The 21531-nt window shown below is 38.1% G+C and overlaps 2 protein-coding genes across 2 annotated transcripts; both read right to left on the bottom strand.

The window, feature by feature from the left end:
* Positions 1–690: 690 nt before the first annotated feature.
* Positions 691–3315, bottom strand: LOC106382936. The gene is made up of 4 exons (XM_013823022.3): positions 2127–3315; positions 1926–2060; positions 1324–1823; positions 691–1221 (listed from the first exon to the last, which is right to left on the bottom strand). The coding sequence occupies exons 1-4, from the start codon at positions 3307–3309 to the stop codon at positions 1144–1146; spliced, it is 1896 nt and encodes a 631-aa protein (XP_013678476.1). The 5' UTR covers positions 3310–3315; the 3' UTR covers positions 691–1143.
* An 8948-nt stretch (positions 3316–12263) lies between these two features.
* LOC106403163 (cyclin-dependent kinase C-2 C) lies at positions 12264–15206 on the bottom strand. Its single transcript, XM_013844004.3, has 9 exons — positions 14706–15206; positions 14339–14623; positions 13917–14234; positions 13593–13820; positions 13415–13512; positions 13179–13287; positions 12680–13099; positions 12472–12601; positions 12264–12378 (listed from the first exon to the last, which is right to left on the bottom strand). The coding sequence occupies exons 1-9, from the start codon at positions 15060–15062 to the stop codon at positions 12362–12364; spliced, it is 1962 nt and encodes a 653-aa protein (XP_013699458.2). The 5' UTR covers positions 15063–15206; the 3' UTR covers positions 12264–12361.
* Positions 15207–21531: the final 6325 nt, after the last annotated feature.

Here is a 21531-nt window from a genome sequence, read left to right as displayed (position 1 = left end):
CGGAGAAAAATTTCCGAGATCATGGAACTCCTTGAATCTCAAGCGATTTTACTACTAAAGAAATCTACGAAGACCGGCGCGCCCCTGATGTACCAAAAATAAGACTCCAGGAGGATCAACCCTTTTTAATTCAAGCATTTACTTTCCTTGTAAAGGTGAACTACGGTCGGCTTGATCCCCGCCTGTGGGGTACGTAGGCAACCTCTCACGAGGCTCAGCTAGTTCTATAAAAAAATTATATATTTTTCAAAAAAATATCAGGATACGACCATCACTCACAAAAAAAACATAAGAGATCTGTTCTCAGTGCTGCAGCCCCGCGCTCACACTTAATTTATTTGCAAAATAAAAATACGAGATCTGTTCTCAAGTGCTGCAGCTCCGCGCACACACTTAATCAAATTTGCAAAATAGAAATACGAGATATGTTCTCAGTGCTGCAGCTCCGCGCTCACACTTAGTCAAATTTGCAAAATAAAAATACGAGATCCGTTCTCAATGATGCAGCTCCGCGCTCACACTTCAATCAAATTTGCAAAATAAAAATACGAGATCCGTTCTCAGTGCTGCAGCTCCGCGCTCACACTTCAATCAAATTTGCAAAATAAAATATACAGAGATCCGTTCTCAAAACACCAGCCCTACAACATATCAACGATTAAAAGCCGTGCAAAGAAGAATAAAAACAAACATGAAGAATTCAAGCATCATATAAAAGAAGTCCAACATGATCGATCATAACAACAAAAACCAACAAGAAGACCACCATCCATATCCGAAAGAGATCAACATGATCAAATCATAACAACCAAAGTCTAAAAAAAAGCAGCAAAATAAAAGATAGCAGCAGCCACGCAGGGCCTTGACGATCACACGAACTAAAAGTAGCAAGCACATCATCATGTCTCGTTACTGCCCTGCGATACCTCCTGCCCGCCACCTCTTTTTCCTTCTTAAAACGCTCCAAGTCAGCCGCTTGACGCTTCTTCACCCACCCAGCTTCCAGAGCTATTTTTGCAGTGAGTCTTTGAACTTCTTCCAATGCATCTGAGGACACTTTCTTCTCAGCCTCATACTTACCGCGCAGAGCCGCTATTTCCTCAGAACTATCAGCCTTGCCCTCAACAGAAGCAAGCTCAGCCTTCATTTTTCAAGTTCCGCCTTCACCTCTTCAAGCTCTTCATCCTGATTAACCACCAATTTGTTCACAAATATTGTAGCCTGCACAAAACAGCACAAAAAATATATATATCCTTTAGTTCAAAACCATAAACCATAAAATAAAATAAAAACAAACTTTGAAGAGAGAAACAATTATCTTACAACAGCCAAGTGATGAGCGAACTCCTGATACCACTCACCGCGCCTGCCGTGGTCAAAAGGCAAACCATCAACGCCACCAGGCGATTGAAACAACTTAAAAAAATCACCACATCCCGAGGACAAACCATTGAACGAATGTTCAAACGGTTCAAAGACAGCCTTCTCCGCAGCAGGCGACTCAACCACCAAACATGGCTCAACATCAGAGCTCACAACTTTGCGAGATTTCGAAGGGGGCACGTTTTTTGGTGAATGACCAGCGGCAACTCTTTTCTTCACAACCTTCTCGCCTCCCGCAACAACAACTTCCTTTCCGGAAACACCAGCGAACGGAACAGGAACTGTCGTACTAGTAAGACTCACAACAATACTACGAGCAGATGCCGAAGGCTCTACACCGGCGGTACACTGACCAGACTCAACAAGGGCATCGTCACTACCTCCAGCAAAACAGTCAACCAAACTCGGAATCTCGCTCAAATCCATCTTCCTCCAACAAGCTACAAAATCAACAAAACCATACAAAATCAGTAACATATCTAAACCAAGATCTCAACAATCAAAGGCATTTAACCCACCAAAAGAAAATGCATATTTCCAACCTGAGTCAATAAACGGGATGCACCGCCAAACCTCTGATTGCCTCACCACAGTCCAATCCCGAGCCTTCATCCCTTTAAAGTATTCCACGCACTCACTATCACCAGGAGCAAGAGGAACACCAGCCAAATGACGACCTGCAAAACAAGACAACAATCAATTAAGAATATCAAAAACACACACACCAATAAGAGTTAAACTACCATTGTAAGGATTCCAACTACTCCTTAAAGGGGTACTCATATCAGAAACGTCAGGGACCGACGAAGGTGCAATTCGAACATAAAAAAACTTCTTAATCCAACATAACGTTTTTCTCTTCCTCTCCCCAACAACACCACAACCAATCTTCATAGACACATAAAAAGCCCCGTCCGTTTTATCACACCGAGTAATATGCGCAATACGTTCAAACAAACATATGCTTATGTGAACACCAATATCCACGGCTGTGAACAAAGCCGCAACTATGTTTCGAATAGCAGCAGGAGTAAGTTGAGCCAGTCCAATAAGATGTTCATCACAATACGCCAACAGCAACCTCGGGAGGGGAAACCACAAATGATGCTCGGTGAACCAGAAGTCATAAACACAAAGCCACCCATCCGAAACCATCCACGGACGTTCATCTTCGCCAGGGATACGCGCTTCTATGACTCCATTGCGGCAACAGTTGGCTAAGATCCACTTAACTGTGTCCTCACTAACAATAGAAGGAAATGACTCCGATGGATCCGGATGATTAACAAGAGGACCTATGAAACTCCTAGGCCTTTCCCTCGCCTTCCTGACCCTTTTTTTCTTCACATAATCACAAGGAGCACCAAAGGCATCAAGCGAACCAGCAAGGGGGGCAGCCAAGCTTTCTTGTTTTATTTTTCTCAAAATATCAGTAATATCGGCTCGACGATCACTGCTTCTGTCGGCATCATCCCTCCCATCAGCTACAACAATGATCTCTAGACTACCACTAACACCGCTTTGCTCACCACTAAAATTATCCTGCTCATCACTAAAATCATCATGCTCATCACTAAAATTACTACGTCTATCTACACCATCTCGGTCACCCATGTAATCATCTCCAACAGCGGCACGATCACCGTCACTAGCAAACTCGTCTTGCTCACTTTCCTCATCAACATCAACATCACGGGTTCCATTCTGCTCATCACCGGCGCTTCCCAGAACACCATCATATTCAACATCAACATTTTCAACATCATCATCTTGTCCGTCATCTCGAACAACGTTATCAGATTCATTAGCAACATCAGCGCCATCCGCAGATTCCTCACTATAAGAACTCGAGTACGAACTACCATCAGAGGAACTTGTAGTTTCCGACGACGACTCTCTCGCTCGAAAGGATTTCGCCAACTGCATCTGCTCATGTTCTCGGATAGTTTCCAACAGTCTTCTTCACCAAAGATGACGAACTCGAGACAACAGGAGGCGTTTTTAAAGATAGTTTCGACCCCCCAACACCAGGCTCCGCCACCAAATTTGTCCTGTGCTCATCAAAAAGAAACTCGGTCCCTTCCTCAATCAAACTCGCGCTTACCCTATCTTCTGCTTCGCTTCCCGTAAGAGTACCTACCTCAGCAAAAATAACAGATTCAGCAATCTCCGACCACGACTTGCGGCCATCAGTAAGCTCCATCTCACAAACCAACAAAGACAGCTGCTCACGAGCAAACTTCCCATCCAACGAACTCAACCCCACTTCATCACAACACGGCTCCGTCGAGCTCGGCATAGCAAGCGACAAGCTCGTACCCTCCACATCTCGACCACATTCTTTTACCAACAAAGAACCCGGTGCAGAAACAGACGAAATCAAGCTCGGAACTGCCATCGACGAGCTCACAACACCGGGAGCCGACCTCAGAACCACCGACGATAAGCTCGTAACACCAGGAGCCGACCTCGGAACAACCGGCGACGAGCTCGGGATATTAGAAAGTGAGCTGGGATTTTCACCGGCAAGCTCGGAGCTACCGTCGACGAGCTCGGGATCTCCACCGGCGAGCCCGGAGCTACCATCGACGAGCTCGGGATCTCCACCAGCGAGCTCGTTGCTACCGTCGACGAGCTTGGGATCTTCACCGGCAAGCTCGGAGCTACCGTCGACGAGCTCGGGATCTCCACCGGCGAGCTCGGAACTATCGTCGACGAGCTCGGCATCACAACCGGCGAGCTCGAAGCCACCGTCGACGAGCTCGCAACACCAAGAGCCGACCTCGGAGCCACCATCGACAAACCTTCACCAGTGACGACCTCAGCCACCATCGACAAACCTTCACCAGTGACGACCTCAGCCACCATCGACGAACCTTCACCAGTGACGACCTCAACTCACCCTTCGACGAGCTTGAACAACAGAAGACAAGCCGACCACAAGACAAGCTCAGCTCCTCCTCCAAATCGAGCTCGGTCTCTTCTCCCACATCACAGACCGCGAGCTCAGCTCCTCCAAACAAAGCTCAGCCTCTCACACCACAGAACACGACCTCAACACTCTGTCTACCGTAAAAAAAAAAAAAAAAAGAGAGAGGAGAAGAGTAATGAGAAGAAGCTCAAGCCGACCTCACACCCAGAAGTTCATCACCAATGAGCTCACGACAAACAAAAGAAGAGGCCAAATAATAAAGAGAGAAGGGAAACAATGTCGGCAAGGAGGGGGCAGGGAAGAAGATACTAAAAATATATATATACTAAAAAATATATATATATATATATATATATAATATTAAATAAAGAAGGCAAAGGACCACACAAAAATAATTAAAAAAAAAAAAATTTACATTTGATTCCAAATGGGAGACAAGAACCTAAAAAAAAGACTCAACCATCACTTATATAGGAAAGGAAAAATGTGTTTCCCTATTTCCCGACAATTTCCGAGCCCGACCTGATTTTCTCAGACAGAAGATTCCAAAAGAATTCACTAAGATTCAACAGTTGGCAAACTGTGGGGGGCAATTGTTGGAGATGAGCTTAGCACAGGCCCATTAAAAGTTAAGCCTAAAATCAGGCCCGACCCGTTAACCAACAATTGATGATTTCACTAGAAGACAAAATGTACGTCACTATAAATAGAAGACGTCAGACTCATTGAAAGGAGGTTCAGAAAAGTACAGAAAGTACAGAAAAGGAGAGCATTGCCTCTTCATCACAAACAAAGTCTCGGACGACCTCGACCACTAGACGAGCTCGGCCCAGACGACCTCAGACCATAAAATAGAAAGATACTTGTTTAGACGAACTGTTTAGACGAGCATCTTTAGTTCTTGTAATTGACCGAGCTTGTTTATTCTTGACTATTAATACGAAAATCTCCACCCCTTTATATCATTTATAAATATTACATCACCGACCGGATATGAAAACAACAATTGGCGCCCACCGTGGGGCAGGGGATTCTTCTTCACCTCAAGACAGCTCGGCAGTCACAGAACCCACAGCGCAACCAGACACCCTGATTTCTGCAACCACCGACCATCCTGGAATGATGAGCACACAATTAGCTGCAATGACAATCTCGGAACTACCGTCGACGAGCTCGGGATCTTCACCGGCGAGCTCGGAGCCACCGTCGACGAGCTCGTAACACCAAGAGCCGACCTCGGAGCCACCATCGACAAACCTTCACCAGTGACGACCTCAGCCACCATCGACAAACCTTCACCAGTGACGACTTCAGCCACCATCGACGAACCTTCACCAGTGACGACCTCAACTCACCCTTCGACGAGCTTGAACAACAGAAGACAAGCCGACCACAAGACAAGCTCAGCTCCTCCTCCAAATCAAGCTCGGTCTCTTCTCCCAAATTTGGCAGATGATATCTGGACAGTTAGCAGTAACGAGTAATCTGATTCATCGTCATATGACATGTGACAACCATTGCCCTCGGTGTGGTGCAGATGATGAAACTATAAATCATGCCATCTTCAAATGCCCTCCGGCCCTACAGACTTGGGCACACGCGAAAACACCAACACCGCCAACACTATTCCCAAGTGGAAGACACTTCATAAATATAGATTACCACTTATGGCGAAAGAATGATATTGAAGATTCAGAGTTGGACAAGGACCCATATCCTTGGATCATATGGTACTTCTGGAAAGCGAGGAATGATAAACTATTTAGAGGGATAGACAAGGACCCTTTGAAAACAGTTAGACACGCGAAATCAGAATGTCATGACTGGTTTGAAGCAAATCAAAGACCAGAAGGAATGGTGGAAGCACAAAACCCAGAACGGGCTCTAATCTCAGAGAGATGCATGATAGATGGATCTTGGACACATAACGCACTCTTTAGTGGCTATGGGTGGACATGGATAAATTCAAGCGGAGTGACACAAATTTTGGGAGCAAGGAATCAACGCCGACGAATCTCACCATTGCATTCAGAACTGGAGGCTTTATCTTGGGCAATGGAGTGTATGCTTCAGGTATCGACATGTCAATCTTTTGGGACCGACTGCAAGGACTTAATCTCGATGACCAAAGACCCCGGAGCATGGCCGAACTTTTCTACAGAGCTGGAGGAGTTTTTGAAGTTGAAGATCAGATTCACGGAGTTCTCGATTGTTTTTGTTCCTCGTTCGGAAAATATATCGTCTGATTCATTAGCTAAGATAGCCAGATCCTTTCATAGGGAATTGTATTACATTGGTTGTTCTGTTCCGGTCTGGTTACCACCTCAAGCTTGAGCAATAGGTAATAGAATAGCCATTTGAAGAAAGAAAAAACTAAAAAGAGATTAGTTATCTCATTACCTTGATATCATCTAATCTATAAACGCCGACGTTTTGTTCCTTCTCACATTGCAACTCTAAGGGGGGTGTATTCAATCTAAAATTTGAGGTGATTTGATTTTTAATGAGGTTTTAGATGATTTTAAGGAATTGAAGAGAATAAAATATTTTTTGTTAAACTACTCTAGAAAATCATCTAAAACCATGATATTTGAATTTTAATTTTTTTAACAAAGAAACTCCACCCAAACACTCTAAAATCACTTGAAAACTTTAAAACTCCGCGACTTAAAATACTTTAAATAACAGTAGATTTCAGAGTACTTTATAAAATGTCAAGTTCAGTAACACTGGATTTTAAATGAGTTTTTAAAATTCATGTTTCAATAACAGTGGATTTGTCATTTTGACACAAATCACCTAAAACTCTCAATTGAATACACCCCCTAAGATGTGGTTAATCACACTGAAAGGTATAATAAATTTGAACTTACTTTACCTTTCCAATCTACTTATAAATCATATGTTATAGATTAATCTAGATCTCCTTCCTTCTTATGTAGTTGTGGAATAGCAAAGGCCGCCATCTCTCTTCTCCAACCCAAAGAAAACACCAATTTAAGTGAGTAATGAATGGAACTAGAGATAATTGACGCCAAATAAACACTGATGTTGTTAAAGAGAGAAGTGACTAGAAAGTTGTACAAAAGAATTTGGTGTATATGAAGACCAATTATGATTAAAATGATATATATGGTAGATTGTGGATCTCATGAAATATGAACACATAGGATAGCTCGTCGATTATGAATAGAATATAACAACTATACCCAATTCTAATGGTAAAAAAATTATGATGTTGAGTATACTATTCTGATTAAAAAAACTAAAAAATCAGATAATTAAAACTTATGATAATTAAATGAAAAATGCGGAAATAAAAAATCTATATATTTTCTAAAGAAAATTAGACAAGTATGCTCAAAAACTAAAACGAGGCAGTTTTTAATTATTGCTTATAAATATAATAATTAATTTAAATATTTACTTAAATTTTATAAAATAAAGTTTAAAAGATTTCAATCAAATTATAATAGCCAGATAGCTATAGAATCATTTTTTTTTTGGGTAAAACTAATAATAGGAAATCTATAAGTATATTAAACCAAGATTTCATACTATATATTTTGTTAGACTGATAAATTTAATTTTGAAATAGACCAAGTCAAAAGTTGGTTTAGACATTGGTTTATACTTTCTTTTAAATAGATGATAAATAAAACGGAAACTCAATGATTTTAAAGTCATTAAATAATAAATAAATATAAAATATAAATATAACAATTATTTTGCATAAAAACTTAAAAATTCAAAATAATTTTTTTTTTATAAAAATTAAAAACTAAGGTTTAATTATTTTAACTCATACACATTAATCTAGAATTTGGAATAAAAACACCCAACATACATATTATGAGTTCTAACATTTCAAATTTATTAGTCAAAAATATTTAATATAAATAGGTCGAAATTTTAATGATAAATTCTAATATATATATGTAAACATATATTTAAATATAAACTGTAATAGAAAAATAATTAAAGTTGTAGAACAAAAAAAACTCTGGGCATATCAGGGCAAACCCCTAGTCAGTTATAAAATTTGGCTTTGTATAATGCTTGGTCTCATGGTTCAGAAACATCTTTGTGACTGTTTACATAAAAAAATATCATTTGTTTGAAGGAAAAAAATGTTAACTTTACGTTCTTGAGAAGTGTTGATGATGTAGACGGAAGAATTAATCGACGAATTCACAAACCAAACCTAGCTAAATCGATGAAGATTCCAACAAATTGAAATTAAAAAAAAAAGACAAACAACAAAGAGGAAAACCTAAAAGTTGTCTTCAAGGAATACTAAACATACCAACAACCTAATTATAGAGTCAGTGAGAGCTTATAAGTGCAGGGTTGGAGTCGATGTTCTGCAGGGCCAGTCTGGGGTCCATGGAGCGGGTAGTTTCCACGGGGCGGATTGTTACAATAAAAGTCAATTTTTTTTTGTGACAACCTGTCCTGCGGACTTAGGCTCACAGCCTTGTAAGGCACCGACCCTAACCTTTCACATGTGAGCCTTCACTGACTCCCCATGTAGATTATTGATGCGTTTGGCATTTTCGGACCCAAGACCTCAACCTTTAATAATTCTTCCATAAAACAAGCTCTCACCAATTGATTTGAGTCTGGAGCCCAGGGGCCGGGTAGTTCCCACATGACAGGTTGTAACGTACATGTTGTTATACTTCTGACAGGCAAGCCAAAATCCGCTTCATAACACATATTTGAGGTTTAAATCAGATGAATCAGACAAAAATAAAGTGAAATGAACTGGTGGTGGTGGAACATAAACGAACTGAATATCAATCAGCGATCTATCTGTACACTTCAGCCTACATTGTTAATGTTTGGTTCGACTACCTTTATATTTTCGTAAAACAATGTTCGATTTCCTCCATCTGAAAGACTCAGTTCTTAGGAGTGAGTTGATGTTTCAGATCTTCATACACGAAATGGTTATATGAACTCTGCAAAACATACCAATAGACAGACACGATCTGGTATATATATGCTACATTAGTTCTTCCTCTGTTAGTATGATTCGAATAAGATGTTTCCATTTAATGTTTAATAATTTTTTCATTTAAGGACTTGTTCAAAGAAAAGAGAAGATGAAAAAGTGCTAGGAAATAAGTCTTCCCTTAAGACTCCAACGAGTTGAAATCTTTTCTTATTCGCCAAGATATAAGTCATCTTGCACGAAGCTTGGATTTTGTTATCCTTGTGCATGTAAGAAGGCCAAAAAATTTAGTAGATATCATGCATAATAGTTTAGAAATCAAAATATAGGATAAATAGACTTGTAATTCACATTCTCATCGGCTTAGATGATATCCAATGTTTTTCCGGACTTAGAAGTGCATTGCTTCCATGTAAGTAGGACCTTAACGTGTAACTGCCATTCTGTTTTGAAAGGTTTCACATCTTTCAATGGTGTGATTTTCATATTAGAAGACATGTGTTTTTTTTTTTGCTTGGAATGAGATGTGGGATGAATGATATACTATGGATTTGACCATTTTTATGCCATAGTATATATCTTATTTAGAGTTTTATGATATGTTTGAAGTCTATTCTAGTATATTTATAGGTTATGTAACTCAATCCTATAACTCCATATCTTATTATTATATTTGAACGGTTTGTAGCAAAATAAAATTCATTAACTTTCAACCTTGACTGATTATATTTCAACAGGTGATCTAATCTTGAAGCAATATTTAAACTCTGAAAAACTTAATGAAGATGATATATATTTCTCATATCGTTCATCACTCATAATGTAATCCAGTCGATGATATTCGACATCTGCTTTGAGATACATTAGAAAAACTACATAAAATATTAAAATATCATTTTTTCTTGATGTGTGAGTGAAAAGTTTTAGAGTTATTCAACCTCTAGGTTCACCAACTAATAGGATTTCATTATTTCAAATCCGATATCTTAAAAAAAAAGAAACAAAATAATGTCAAGTTATTTTATACTTTTAAAAAAAAAGTAAAAAAAAAAACTAGTTACAGAAAAAAAAATTTAAATTTTTTTTTTTAACGTCGTCAGCAAAACACTAAACCCTAAATCCTAATCCCTAAACCCTAAACCCTTGGGTAAACCTTAAACCCTTGGGTAAATTCTAAACCTTTGGATAAACCATAAACCCTTGGATAAATCGTAAACTCTAAATAAAAACACTAAACCCTAAAACTCTAAACCCTAAACCCTAAAACTCTAAACCCTAAACCCTAAAACTCTAAACCCTAAACCCTAAACCCTAAACTCTTGAGTTTTTAGTGTTTAGTGATTTTGATTTAGAGTTTAAGATTTATCCTAGAGTTTAGGGTTTACCCAAGAGTTTAGGGTTTAGGATTTAGGGTTTAGGGATTAGGATTTAAGGTTTAATGTTTTGCTGACGACGTTAAATTTTTTTTTTTTTAATCACTACTATTTTTTATTTATTTCTTTTTACCTATTAATTTTAAAAGGATAATATAATTTGACAATATTTTGTTTTTTTTTTTTTAAATATCAAATAAGAAATAACACAATCCTATTGGTTGGTGAACCTAAAATAAGTCAAAGTTTTATTCTTGTGTGTAAAGTTTCTTTTTGATTTCCAAACTTAAATTGTGAGTATCATCAACAAATCCGTCAAGTATTATCGTTTGACTTATTATATTAACTCATTGTTATTAGCCCTGGGACGGATCAGATATCCGGGGTATTTTGAGATATCCGGATCCAGATTCGTAAAATTGCTATCCGGATCCGGATTCGGGCTCTCCGGACTAAAATTCGAATACCCGCGGATATCCGGATCCATATCCTTTTAAAAAAAATTAAAAAATTAAAAAAATTAAATTAAAACTAACTAATTGAAATGATTTATTTAATTTATTTAGCCTATTAATGTTTTAAAATGAAAAATTATTGAAATTGAATTAAAATAAAAAAATTCATTATTTTATATGGAAATTATATATAGTATACATATATAAATATAATAAATTTTAAATATTTTAAATAAATAGTAAGTTCGGATCCAGATCCGGATATCCGGACCTAAAATTTCATTATCGAGATCCACCGAATCCGTAAAATCAAGATCCGGATCCGGACCTCCCGGATATCCGTTTTTCGGATCGGATCGGAGAAAATCCAGGATTGGATAACGGATCTCGGATATAAGTCTCAGGCCTAATTGTTACGAGGAAAGCTTAATGTTTATGTATTTTTGAATATTTTTGAAGGCCATCCTCATCACAAATCTCTAACACATGTTCTCATCTTTATTTTAGTTAACAAATTATTAAACAATAAGAGAGGAGAGATTCATAACCAAATGAAACAGATTAACATGAGAAATGTCTTTACTGGTAATGAGTTGCTCAACTGAAAGAATAAGAAAAATTAAAATATTTTTAAATTTTTTTGAGAGATTTGGAAAATACCTTGCATTCTCTTAGGCTTTAAATGAGTGACATATAAAATTGGGTCGTATGTCAAGTGGATCTCACGCAAGTATATTGCCAGTCATGCAAATAACATAATTTTGAGAGATCTCACGCAAGTGGATCTGTTATGATACCAAAGATGAGTGACATATAACATAATTCTGTTAACATAATCGCAAGTGGATCTCACGCAAGTATTCGGGTTCAAGGAGGAGTTGGTTGGGGAGATAGTTATGATACCAAAGATGGTGGAGGCAGCAGTTCAGACATGCGTGTGGTGCCACCATAAAAGATGGAGTTTCCACCTTATGATGGTACTCCAAATGCAATTGAATGGAATTTCCACCTTATGATGACTATTTTCATGATCAAAGAGTGTTCAATGACGATGCAAAAGTACGACAAACTACATTTGTACTAACTGGGAATGCTTATCATTGGTTTAGCAACCTTCATAGGTTGGTCACTCATAGATTAGGCTCAGAAACATTATTAATCGGTTTCATAAAATTTCCGTATTATTGCATATATTTTTTTCTCCTTTTCTAACAACGATGAAATGTGGAATTTTGCTTCTCGATAATTCTGAGTTTCCGGTTTATCTGTCATCTTGTTCTGCCAAAGAGAAAGGAAAAAAAGAAGTGGTTTTATAAATTACAAAACCATCTGGTTATTTTCGGTTTAGTCTTGAGTTATTAATTTATTTACCCATTTTGAAGTGGGATTTTCGGACCGCTTGCCGGATATTACTTTCGTTCCTTTGCAAAATTTCGTCGATCTTGCCTGATTTAAATATCAGCGGTCCTGATATGCTCTGTTTTCCGAACTGTAGATGCTCCTGGAGCAACAACAACAATCACAAGCATTTAACTTCAAACACATACATAAAATTGCATATGATCAAAAGATTACTTACTAAGTTCTTCTTTAATGGAGAATCCTCCTCTCTTTGGCTGAAATCCAAACCAGACCCATCAAGTGATCCGTGTCGTTTACCAGTGCGGCTTAGCTTGTCCTCACTGGGTAACTCATCCATAATCTGATCATCGTTGTCTCCCTGAATCTCATAAACTGATTCATTTTCGGGTTTGAGGTTCAAACCAAAAGTGTTCTTGGCAAAAGCGGCACTTGTTTCGCTCAATTGGCTCCTTGAGCTTGGTTGATAGTAGGTAAGAGTGGAGATATTATCAGGATCTTTTCGCCTTTTCACAGCCCACGAAAAACCACTGGCCGTCCCTGTCGTCATTGGGAGGTCAGAGAGTTTGTAGTAATTTCCTTGTGTTGTTGTAGTGGCTCGAGGACCCTCATTTGTTATGTTCTTGTCCTCAAACGTGTCCTGCAAGGCAAAACGCTTACTTGAGACTTAAGGAACTAAGCTGAAAGAGGAGTTTTAGATATAGTGTAACAGGCAAAACCTGTCTTATTGGCAGCTTAGCGTAACTCTTTGGATCTTGTTCTTCTCTATGTGGTCTTTTGTGTTTCCTGCCAACTCCAGATTCTCTAAGCTTGAGGTTTGCTCTTTTCCTGAAAAACATATATATTTATTAAAACATAATCTTCCCTAGAACAAGACCAGAGTCCTCCAATGTAGGTATTTTGGCTTTAATTACTTTGAAACGAAATGGATACAAGTAAAGAGAAGAACTCTGACCTGCGCATATCGTCTCGATTTTTAGCGTCCATCTCTTTGTTTGGTGGGTATTTAGGCAATGAAGAAGGATCACACGAATAAGGCCTCGTCAAGAAATACTAAGAGTCATAGGAAACCAGAAAAAAGAATTGAGAGGTAGAAAGAAAAGGAGCAAGGGGAAACTGAAATTCTTCCTCACCTCAGAGTTAAGTGCAGATGAAGCAGTCCCACGCTTATATGCTTCCATAGAGAGTAAAGTTTCTAACAGAAGAACACCAGTTGTTGATAAGTCTTTGCATCGTTCTCTAAGTGTGGCTTCATAAGTATGTTGAGGCCTGAAGGAAGTTGCGTGCGGAAGCCTAGTCTTTTTCCAGAAACTATCCGCTGGAGATCCACAAAGCTTGTAGATTTTATGTAATTGTTCAATCTACAAACCAAAAACATAGTTTAAAGAAAAAAATCAGCAATAAAACAAATTATTTTAGAAGCATCGTTTTCATGTGCAAGATATTTGTAATATTACCTCGGTTCTGCCTTTTAGGATTGGTTTTCCCATGAGGATTTCAGCAAAAACACATCCCACACTCCATAAATCAATTGATACTCCATAACTAGTAGATCCCATGAGAAGCTCAGGAGCTCTATACCATAAAGTCACTACACGGCTTGTCAATTGGTGTTTGTTCTTAGCTGTAACAACATTTGCTAGCCCAAAGTCTCCAAGTTTTAAAACTCCTTTGTTATTGACCAAAATGTTTGATGCCTTAATGTCTCTATGTATTACGCCTCGCATATGACAATGCTCTAGTCCCAAAAGTAGTTGCTGCATGTAACATTTGATCTTGTATACAAGAATCAAAAGAAAGAATCTCAAAAGCTATATACAATGTCAGAGAAAAAAGGACAGAAAAATTTATTGGTTTCCACATATTTCAGGTTTAGTACCTGTGACTCGGTGAATCTGATGTCCGGATTTGAGGACAAACCGGCAAGATCATGTTCCATATACTCGAAAACAAGATAAATGCTGCTCGACGCACGAGACGTGATAATACCCTCAAGTTTCATGATGTTGGGATGATTGAGTTTGCGTAGAATCAAAATCTCTCTTGCCATAAACCTAATGCTCTCTGGTTGAAGATTATCAAACTTTACCTTCTTCAAAGCCACCATTTTCCCGGTTTCTACTTCCCGTGCTCGAAAAACGCTACTATATGTTCCTTGTCCAATCTACAACCCAAAAATAATCACATCAATCCTTTTTAATAAATGTTTTAGTGGTACCTTCCCTCACAAGAAACATAATGTTAACCTTCTCCAACTTCTGGAACGCCTCTGCCTTAAGAGGAACCCACCCATGAACAGCCTCAGACGCAACCTCGCAAAGCCAAGATGGCCAACCAGCAGCCGCATGCTCAGCTTCTATGTTCCTATGAGACAGCCCGGAAAGCAGGCTCTTACCAACCCTTGAATCAGAACCGCCCAATCTTTTCGATTTCCTTGACCGTCTGTTAATATTGTGACTCGCCTCCAATGAATGATCAACAAAGACTCGATGGTGCTGGTTCGTGGAGGAGAAGTCCGGTCCAGGGGTGTTTTCCCTGTCTTGGACCGGTGAGGCACTCTGGTCCCCTAAATATGAGACGTTCTTGGAGCTGATGCAACCCATTTTTAGAGATTAATTGTTCAACCCCTCATGAGGCCAAAAAAGATGAAATGGGATTGCAGACAGAAGAACAAAGAACAAAGATTAAAAAAGGTGGGAAAGAGAAAAGAAAAAAAATCACATGACAAAATTATTAAAAGGAAAAGGAAACTTTTTTTTTTGGTTGAGTCTTCTTCTGAAAGAGAGGCAAGGGAAGCTGCAAAAACACAACCGCACAAAGAGAGAGAAAGTGAAAAAGACATATTTAGCTCTGTCACCTCCTCCATTTGTTTTAACTTTGTCACCTGTCTGACAGAGAGATCAATCAAATCTGTTAGTGTTAGAAAACACCTAACCAATAGTCTAAAAAAAAGAAAGAATTAAGGTAGATTAGTTAGCTAATCTTTCCCAAGTTGTTCAGATGTCTTAACAAAAAAACAGAGTTCTCATAATGAAAATCATAACTGGCCTTTGAATCTTCTAATGTACAGAACAACGGCTCTCAAAAAGTTTTTATATCTTATACCAGAAGGTGGGGTTGGATACTAAAGCTTATTTAAGTTTTACAATGTAATTGTTGGTCAGGTTCATTACTTTAAAGGGGTCTTCTTCAGTCAAAAGGAACTTTAGTTTATATAAATTCAGCAGCAGGAAAGAAATGTATACTCTTATGCATTTTTTATTGGAGATCAAAATTTATAATATCAATAAATTTTATCACCACTGTACATACATTTCTAACAGTACAAGAACATATATATTTGATTGAAACTTTTGCGCAGCTCGAGCAATTTTTTTTTTTTTTTGGTGTAAATGTTAAGAAACTTTTGCGCAGCTCGAGCAATTTGGCTGTAAGGTCATTTACATTTGATGTTTTGGAAAAATGTCCTGGTTGAAATTAAACTTGTATGATCATTTACCATAAAAGACGTTTATATAAATTGTCACGATTGAAACTAAAATTATAAGACTATTGAGCTGCCAACACAGCTACAAGCTTATAATACATTACAAACCACGTAGGGTAATTACAATACTCATGCATTAGGCTAATCAACACAAAGCTTATCAAATTCATACTCATGCTTAGCATCCCGTCAATTACATGATAAACAAACCTAGGTGATACTTTTCCAGATTTAATTTTCCTTGAACACATCTTGCTTTAACATTACAGAAACTGGCTAACCGCGGAGAAAATGCTCCAAAAATGTATATTGATCTTATTATATAAAACTTGGTCTTATTACAGAAGTTGGCTAACCTCAGAGAAAATGCTCTAAAAATATATACAGATCTTATTATATAATTTTTTAACATTGTGACATGTGTTAAAACAAAAGATAATGTACAAGATTATGTGATTGTAATTTTCATTTTCTAAAATCTTAAATGAAAAATTGTAAAAGAGTATTTGATAGTAGTTTTCGCTTTTCTAAATTATAAACAAAAGATATTAAAATTATTTAATTAACAAAAACGAATTGTAAAATAGTATTGACATTAATAAAAATGAAATAAAATAGTAAATTTAAAATAATTTATTAGTCATTAAATATAGTCATCTGATAGTAATTTTATTTTTATAAAATTCTAAATAAGAGATCTTATTATATAAAGTCTTGTTCTTCAAAATAGCTAATTAACATGATCGTAATACATGTCAATAGAAAATTTGAAATTGTAACATGTGTTAAAAACTAATTATAAATGTTTTATTAAATTATGTATCCTAAAAAGATATTTGTACAAGATTATGTGATTTTAATTTTCGCTTTCTAATACCTTAAGCAAAAGAAATTATAAAAGAATATTTGATAGTAATTTTTCTTTTTTCTAACTCATAAAAAAATATTTAAATTGTTTAATTAACAAAAACGAATTGTAAAAATAGTAATGACATTAAGAAAAACTAAATAAAAAAAATTAAATTTAAAATTATTTAATTGTAATTAGATATAGTCATTTCATAGTAATTTATGAAATCCTAAATAAAGAGATATTTGTATAAGATTATATGATAGTAATTTTAATTTTCTAAATTCCTAAAAAAAAATATTAAAGATTATTTAATTTTAAAAACGAGTTGTAAAAATAGTAATGATAGTAATGATTTAAATAGTAACTGATAATTATTTGATAGTAATTTTACTTTTCTAAAATCCTAAGCAAAACATAATTTTAGAAGATTATTTAATAGCATTTTTCCTCTTTCTAAAATCATAAGAAAAAAAAAATCTAAAATAGTACTTTGATAGTAGTTTTTTTTGATGAAATTTCAAATTTATTGATCTATCAAGCACACCACCACATCTTCATTGTATACGTCATACACATGTTAAAAAAATAACTCCTTTGTTACCTCAGAACACAAGTTTGATTTTGCCAATTAAAGTCCCTACTCAAACCTAAGAGAGTTTGTGAAAGAACAAATTATATAAAACAAAACAAGTTACCATAATATTTTTTTCTTATTCATTCTCTTTCCAACTCATGCTTAAATACCAAACTAAAGAAACAAACTAACTACTACGGAAACATGCATGGGCAAGGGCAACTAACACATCCACTAAACCCTTCCACTAAACAAAACATTAGATAAAGATAAACGTTTGAAACCATTATTTTGATCTAAGGCCATGTCATTTAATTTCTTCTCCACATTGTATCTCACCAACTTCACTTTGTTGGATAGTTCCAAGCTCGCGGAAACTTAACATATTATTAAATGTTTAATATGTTAAGATAAACACAATAAGGAAACCTAGAAATAGGAAAAAAAAGTTTCTATTTAGATTAGGTTTGTGTTTTCCATATCCCACATGTTAAAGGGAATTGTCTTTCATATAAATATATGTCTAATGGAGAGGTGTTCCATAAGATCTAAGAGTGAAACATTGAGAGCTTTAGTTGAGTAGTTTCTAAATCTAATAAGAAAAGTTGTTAAGTGTTAATCAGAGTAAGGAAAAAGAAGCCCTAGCCGCTCTAGAGGTGATGAGAAAGGTGATTTCAATCCAGATCGTCCTGACGTAGATCCTGCACTCGGCGGGCTCTGCATCAACGCAGGGGAGACTATCCGACACTCCCTGTGTTCGAAGCGCTCTCACGTGTTCCTGGAAAGATTCTCCATTGCCGTATCGTCCAAGCTTCCATGTTGCCGCATCGCTTCTTCGTTTTGATGGTTTGAATACGGTTGTAGAACCCACTAGATTGAAGTTTCCTTCGAAGCTTTGATCTCCATCTGATCATCACGTTCTTTGACGTGGGGATCACCAGAAATCACAGCTGCGCCCCCGATCCCTATCTCTGATCACATCTGATCACATCTGATCACCTGCGTTAATCCAAGCTGAATCACGGACCTCTTTGGAGCTGTGATCTGATCTCCATATCTTCGTATGGGGTCATCTTACAGACCACTTTCTAGCCACATGGCGGACATAAAAGGAAGGGTATCCTTTACGAGGATGACGATGCGCCGATCAAACTGACGGATCAGGATGATACGCTGATCGCTAGCGAGTTTAGCTTATCGCTAGCGAGTGTAGCTTATCGCTTATTGGGAAGGTGCTCAACCCAAAGAAACAAAACGTCGAGAAGCTACTTCAGAAGATGCCATCACAATGGGGTATGGAAGATCGCATTACGGCCAATGACTTGGGCAATGGGAAGTTTCTTCTCAATTTTACTTCGAAAGAGGATTTCAACTCTGTTCTTCGACAGGGTCCCTTTCTTTTCAACTTTTGTAAGTTTGTGCTGGTGCAATGGGAACCCATTGTTCATGATGATTACCCGTGGATCGTCCCTTTTATGGTTCAAGTGATTGGTATACCTTTGCATCTTTGGACGGATAAAAATCTTAAAAAAATTGGTGCAAGATTAGGCCTTGTTCATGTTGATACTTTGGAAGTAGCTGAGGGCCGTATGCTCGTTGATGTGGATTCTCGAAGGCCTCTCAAATTCTCAAGGAAAGTGGAGTCGAAGGATGGAGATGAGGTCACTATCGAGATCAAGTATGAGAAGCTATTTAAACACTGCTCTACATGTGGTATGCTTACACATGAAAAGGATCATTGTCCTTCTTTGGATGTGCGGTCGCGACTTCAGCCTCAAACAGAGCGTCCTGGTATCTTTAAGAGGATGCAAGCTCCACAGGATATGGCTCAGCGCCATAACTTTAACAGCGAGCAGCGGCCAAATGCACACGAGCGCCAACCTTAAGTACAACGTATGGAGTCTTCTTCCAGACACGTTGCTCCTTCAGGGTATGGTGAGGATGATAGGAAGTATGCACAGAGGACGCATCATTTTGGTGATCTACGTGCAACACATTCAGATAGGATCATGCGACGCCACAACGATCTTAATCGGAGTAACAGATATGGTGGCTCGTGAGCTTCTAAGGGTCCTTATGACCGTAATCAGAAGCAGACTTGGCGGGAGAAAGCTGAGACTACTAAGCGTCTAGGTACAACGTCACAACCCTCAGCGTCATCAGCAACAAGCTATTGTCAGATTGTTCCATATGAACAACCTTCTGGCACAAGTAACAATGGTTTACATGGGATGACTGAGCATCAAAGTGCGAGGTCGGGAGAGGGTAACAGCGCTAGAGGCGCTAAGAGATTGGCTAGTACTATTGTAACGCCATCCCGTATTGACCATGACATGGAGGAGAATGTCACAAAGTGGGAAAAAGAGCTTACTCGTTCTCTCTCTTTCACGATCCTTAGTGACCACGAACCGGTAACCGTTGCTGGAGACAATCAGATTATTGGTGCTCTGAATGATATGGATATCGAGGATAATCAGGATGATGGAATGATGGAGTGTGAAGTGCTAGATGAGGATTTACTTGGTATAGACCTCAAAGAGATGGAAGAGAGTGAGGCGCAGCAGGCTGTGAGCATGGAAACGACGGGGCCTGCGACCTCAGAGCTTAATACTAAAGTGTTGAAGAGCAGTCGGCAAGGTACTAAAGCGAATGTCCCATTGGGCCTTCAGAGCAAAAAATTTGAGATTCTTCGTCAGGGATCTCCTCGAAAGTCTTTCTCTTCGTCTCAAGGAGCTCATATGGCTAGAGACTAGAGCATGTCAAGGAAACATTACCAGAGTTCGAAGAAGCAAAGAGGTAGTGTATCCAAAGGTGTGTCCAAAGGTGATGGACACTCAGTTGGAATTGTCGAGGGATTGGAAACAACCTCACAGTTCGACACCTTACAGAGATGTGTCAGAAGCATCGTCTAGGACTTGTGTTTCTTTCTGAGGCGAAGAATAGGAGGCTGCTGTTGCAAAACATCCAGGTCGACTTAGGATTTGATCATTTATTTACCGTTGAGCCACTTGGCCTTAGCGGAGGTTTAGCTTTAATTTTTATGGATGAGTTTCAAGTTAATGTTTTATTTTCGAATAATAGAATGATTGACATTGAGGCAGTCATTGATGGAATAAAAGTCTTTATGACATTTGTTTATGGAGACTCTGTTTTAGAACGCAGGGATCAGGTTGGGGAACGTCTTACGCGTTTCTCAACAACACGAAATGGACCTTGGTTCATGATATGTGATTTTAATGAAATAACTGATCATAGTGAAAAGGAAGGAGGTAGAAGGCGGTCTGACAGTTCTTTCTTGCCTTTCAAGCAAATGTTGAGTGATTGTGGCATGCTGGAGTTCCCATTTACTGGAAATATGTTGTCATGGGTAGGGAAAAGATCAGGAAGGACAATGGTTAGATGTCGATTGGATAGATCAGTGGGGAATGAGGATTGGCATAAAAAGTTCCCTCATTCGGCTGTCAGGTATCTCAGGCTTTGGGGCTCGGATCATCGTCCGGTCCTAGCAGAGATTCTAACAAAGCCAGTGAGGAGAAATTTTTTTTTTTTAATTTGACAAACGGTGGTTGGATAATGAGGAACTAAGGCAAGTCATCGTGGAGGGATGGAAATCAGAGGATTTGCCTCCTGGAGCGAACATAATGGAACACATTGCTAGTTGTAGAAGAGCTTTAAGTCAATGGAGGAGACAAAACAATGTGAATTCGGAGAAGCTAGTGGAAGAGCTTAAAGAAAAGGTGGAGGATCTATACTCGAATGATGATGCTACATCTGAGGAAATAGCAGATGCTTTGAAGGAATTATCTACTGCTCTTAAGGCAGAAGAGATGATTTGGAGACAGAAAAGTAGGGTTCTCTGGTTAAGGAAAGCGGATAGGAACTCAAAATATTTCCATGCGTTGGTGAAGCAGAGAAGAGCAAGGAATAGGATAACACAACTCTTAGATGAAAATGGGAATGTGGTGGAAGATGAGGAAAGATTGGTAGCCATTTCTACTAGTTACTTTCGACAAATATTTGAGTCTTCCAACCCAGAAGATATAGCTGATGTGCTGTCGGAGATATCACCTACGATCACTGGGGCAATAAATGAAGGCCTCACTACTCCAGTAACTGAATGGGAGGTAAAATTAGCGTTGTTTGCTATGCACCCAGAGA

This window comes from Brassica napus, chromosome C6, assembly GCF_020379485.1.
Source record: "Brassica napus cultivar Da-Ae chromosome C6, Da-Ae, whole genome shotgun sequence".
NCBI lineage: Eukaryota > Viridiplantae > Streptophyta > Magnoliopsida > Brassicales > Brassicaceae > Brassica > Brassica napus.
This window is presented reverse-complemented; position numbering and strand designations above follow the sequence as displayed.